At 36.7% G+C, this 4,447-nt stretch overlaps 1 protein-coding gene across 1 annotated transcript in view; it reads right to left on the bottom strand.

Annotated features, from left to right (window-relative positions):
- Positions 1-1,212: 1,212 nt before the first annotated feature.
- Positions 1,213-4,447, bottom strand: part of srp14 (signal recognition particle 14) — a gene marked incomplete in the record, with an annotated part of 6,826 nt that continues 3,591 nt past the window's right edge. The window contains 5 exon segments of the mRNA XM_014011852.1: positions 1,213-2,040; positions 2,156-2,188; positions 2,272-2,384; positions 2,488-2,560; positions 4,093-4,235. Coding sequence (XP_013867306.1) covers positions 1,951-2,040; positions 2,156-2,188; positions 2,272-2,384; positions 2,488-2,560; positions 4,093-4,218 — 435 coding nt within the window.

A 4,447-nucleotide genomic window follows, 5' to 3' on the forward strand; every position in this document is an offset into this window, starting at 1 on the left:
CATTAGCATGCTAATGTCAGCCTTTAAATGAAGGGAAGCCAGCAGTGGTGGACAAAGTACTCAACTCTAGTACTTGAGTAAAAGTACTGATACTCATGTTCAAATCTTACTCAACTACAAGTAAAAGTTGTTTGGTTGAAATTTACTTAAGTTAAAGTACTGAAGTACTTACTTTTGAAAATACTTAAGTATTAAAAGTGCATGCATTCAAGTATTCAAAAGTACAAATTTAAAAGTCTAATATCAGTACAATGCTGTACTGTTTTCAGAGTGATTTTACAGAAACTTCTAACTCTCAGAAACCATCTGATGTATCGACACATAGAACCACTCTGCTAAAAATTCTACACCACCTGTAAAGACTTCAGCATAAAAATAAAATAAAATGAGTGGTGAGATCTTAAATGCAGAAACATAGTTTATCCGTGGTGAACATAAAAGACGTTTAAACTGATACAAATTATTTTTCAGTCCTAAAATCTCAAACATCGAGCTGAGACGTGGCCATGCTGCTCTGGTTTCTCCACTTGAGTTTCTACAGCCGTCTCCATTGCTGGGTTCTGTTTGAAATGAAGGTGGGAGCTCAGCTCGCCACCGGGTGACATAACTCCAAATCTATCCCAGGTGTGAGCTACGACTGTGATTGGTTTCCCTTGTGAGGAACACAACATGTAGCCAATTACTTCAAGAAAAAACCAGCAACAAAGCTATGCTGAGCCTAAAGTAACGAGTAACAAGCTTCTAAGAAATGTAGTCGAGTCAAAAGTACAATATTTGTCTTTGAAATGTAGTGGAGTGAAAGTCTTAAGTTCCCCAAAAAATAATTACTCAAGAAAGTTACTCAAAATATGTACTTAAGTTCAGTACTCAAGTAAATGTACTGCATTACTGTCCACCACTGTCTATCAGGCCCACCAATCAGTGCCCCCACCCCCCAATTTATCTGAAAAAGGGGTATCTGGACATACAAAAATGGTTATAGCTTAAAAACTATTAAACATAGGAGCTTCAGATTTTCTTTAGTTGTTTAGTTCTGATCAGGTCAACAAACCCACCCCCACTCAAACCACTAWAATTTTGGGATGCACCTGGTAGCATGACATTTATTAGGAATAAAGACTTCTGAGTTCTGTTGCATTTGTGCGTGTGGGGGTCATAATGTTACCTCTATGCGGTATGTAGTTTGTTTTAGAATGGACTAGAATCATGCAGTGAGTTTTAACAAAGCACTTTATTTCTCAACCTAAATCCCGCTGCAGTCCTCTAAAACGATGCCAGGACTGAGGAGCACAAAGAAACCTTACAAACACTGGCWGGGTTTACATCAAGTAATTTTTTTAAGGAACAAAAATGACTTTTTTTTATTACAGAAAACTTAGTCTCTGCATTCAGACATTTCTTTAAGAGTTATCTCCAACCTCTTAACATTTCTGCATTAGAATAATCACCTTTTTTTTAACTTTGGTTGGTGTTTAAGACTTCTTAGTCTGGGCATAAAAAAAAGGAGGCAAACTTGTTAAAGAACAAAAAATATCTTTTATATTATTTAAAGTCAAACATTGATTTTAAACAAAAAAAAAAACCCAATCTTTTTAAAGAAGCCAACGTGACAACACAAACGGACTAAAACAGAATTAAAGGTTCTGGACTCTGACTCGGCTCCACACACAGCTCAGCCTCTCTGAACATAAAATGCTGGAGATTCGATGAAGTCAGTTTGATTCGTTACTGTACAAAAAGAAAAAACAATAAAATAAACCTTCAGGTTTTCAGCTCCTAATCACCTGATGGCACTGAGCAGCCAGGGATGAAACATCAACACGGTGACCAGGTGGATGACTCTGAGGCTGCAGATGAACGAGGGGAGAGCTGCAGGTCAGAAGGTAGCCCCCCTCCGTCCCCTCAGATTGTACCGGGCAGCTTCCATGGTTATCAGAGAGAGTCTATAGCTCATTGTGTGGCTTTGGTCTTCTTGCTTTTGCTCTTCTTATCTTTTTTCTTTAGGCCATCAATGTGAGCTCTAAGGAGGTTGGAATACGCCTGCAGAGAAGAGATTACAACAACAAAAGTTTTAACTCATTAAAGACGTGCAGATAAATGAAAACAAGAAGACAAACTGTAGCTGTAAAATAAAAAACAGATTATCCTGACATACCATTTGAAACTTGATTACTTCTTTGGTGCTGACCTTAAACAGGAAAACAGAGTGTGGCATTAACACCTGGTGTTAAAAAAGTGAACATTAAAATAATCACAGATCAATAGGCGTACCACTGTGCTAATTTTCTTCTTGCCATCAGAAGCTCTGACGAGACATTTGTTATCAGCAGGTTCAAAGGACTCCGAGTGGCCCTTTCTGGGTACTGGTTTAGTTCTACCATCATCTAGGGGGGATTAAAATAATACAATTTAAAAAAAACTCATAACTGCCAATAGATCAGAGAGATTACAGCAGCGCTGCTGAGCGATTTAAGTCACACTACTCACACTTCTTTAGTGTGACGACAACACTGCCCGACGTTCTGCACTTCTGGAAGAGTCGAGTGAGCTCTGTGAGGAACTGGACAAAAGGGAGAACAGGTTATGATCCCTTCAATGACCACATTTTACAGCCACAAACCTCAGAGGAGATTCATAGAGCAACAGATTTACATTTTAACAACCTTTTAGGACACATCTTTATTGTGGCTACTAAAATAAAATAAAAAAAAAAACAAAGGCCAACATAAGTGTTTAAAGCTATACTACTTAGGACTAAAAGTAAGTAATTTTGTGTTCGGTAGATTAGCTCTTTGTTGTGACAATGCTTCTTGGTAATAAATCTTATAAATGATTAGCAGCACCTGGTACCAAAAGCTCAAAACAACAGTCAATCGCAACAACAACATAAACTGTTTGGCACAAAAGATTTAGCAAAGTTTTCATGTGCACAACCCACATACTCAGCTCTACTGCTCATCCCACAGATGCATGTTCCTTACAAATGTGGCGCCATTTAAAAATGGAAATACTCTAACACACATTTCCTTATTTTTTGTGYTACGTTTATATACTTGTATATAAGGCAGTACTGGGTCTGCACCGTCCCTATCTTCTCATCCACATAAATCACAAAAATATTCACTTTGTTCCCACGCCTACTACTTGTTGTATTTACCTAAAGTTCTCAGTTTTCTGCTCTATTGACCTGGAATCAACTTCAGCCTGGTCTACAAATGAAGGAGCTGATTTCACTGAACATATTTAACGCTATTTGAGGAAATATGGGGAAATAGAGTGTTTTCTTTGATTTATTTTTAGTGGGGGTATGTAAAGAGGCATCCTATTTAAAGAAATAGGTTTTATGGCTTATTTTAATATTTGTTTTATGAAAGTTTGTTGCCAATTTGTCAGGACACTGTTTTTCCTGATAAATTAAAGACAAATAGCAGTTAATCCTAGTGAGAGATGTAAAGTTTTCCATCCATATGTTCAGATTGCAGCTTAATTTAGTTAAAACATGTCATTTAAAGGTGAATTAACACTTTTATAATGCTAAAATCTAATTATTTCAAAGTGATTTGTACAAAGTGTGATTTTTTTTTCATACTAAGCAAACTTGACTAATTTTAAAAACGTGATTGTTTCAAAATGACACACACACACACACACACACACACAAGCGTGAAAAAGAAGAAAAACAACACGGTAAAATATAATAAACTTTTAAAACCAACTATGTGCGGCCAACTGAGGTGTGGGCGATTTGTAAAACAAACAAAAAAAGGAACAAAAAACTCAGGTTTAGTTGAGACTAATCAATCCCTTATTTAGTGCTGACAGACGTTTAAATTTATATTATAAAATGAGAAAACATATTAAATTAGCATTAGCTAAGCGTTTGTACATCGTTAGAAAAGCCAATTTGAAGTCTGAAAGTATCAATCTGAAGTATTACCCCAATTAGCTGAATCAATCGTTAGCAAGCTAGCTAGTTAGGGTAGCTCTTCTACGGCGTAACTACAAACAAATGACATAAACAACCCTGACGTTTAACTAATAATCCTTGTCAATGGAAAACAGATTTTAAGGTGTCTCAGTTCACATACTTACCGCATCGTTTTCGAGTAACACCATGATTTCGTCACAAACTCTGCTGTAGCGTTTAGCTCGCCGCAGAGAAGCACACGTACGACAAGCCGAAGCTCCGCCCACCGCATTGACTGACAGGTCGCTCATTACCGCCGCACTGCCACCTACCGACACGGAGGAGAATTACAGGCTATTTTTATTTTTCATTTACTTCACTTTATTCATTTCATTTGTAACACAAGTAAACAAAGTGCAAAAAACGTGCAATTTCAATAAAATCAAATAAAATGAAAGACAGCAGAAGAAGAATAAATCTTATAATATCTGCCTCTTTTTCGTACCTAAAATATGTTTAAAAAAGTAAAATACAACAAAA

The sequence above is a fragment of the Austrofundulus limnaeus genome, unplaced genomic scaffold (assembly GCF_001266775.1).
Source record: "Austrofundulus limnaeus strain Quisiro unplaced genomic scaffold, Austrofundulus_limnaeus-1.0 Scaffold2, whole genome shotgun sequence".
Lineage (NCBI taxonomy): Eukaryota > Metazoa > Chordata > Actinopteri > Cyprinodontiformes > Rivulidae > Austrofundulus > Austrofundulus limnaeus.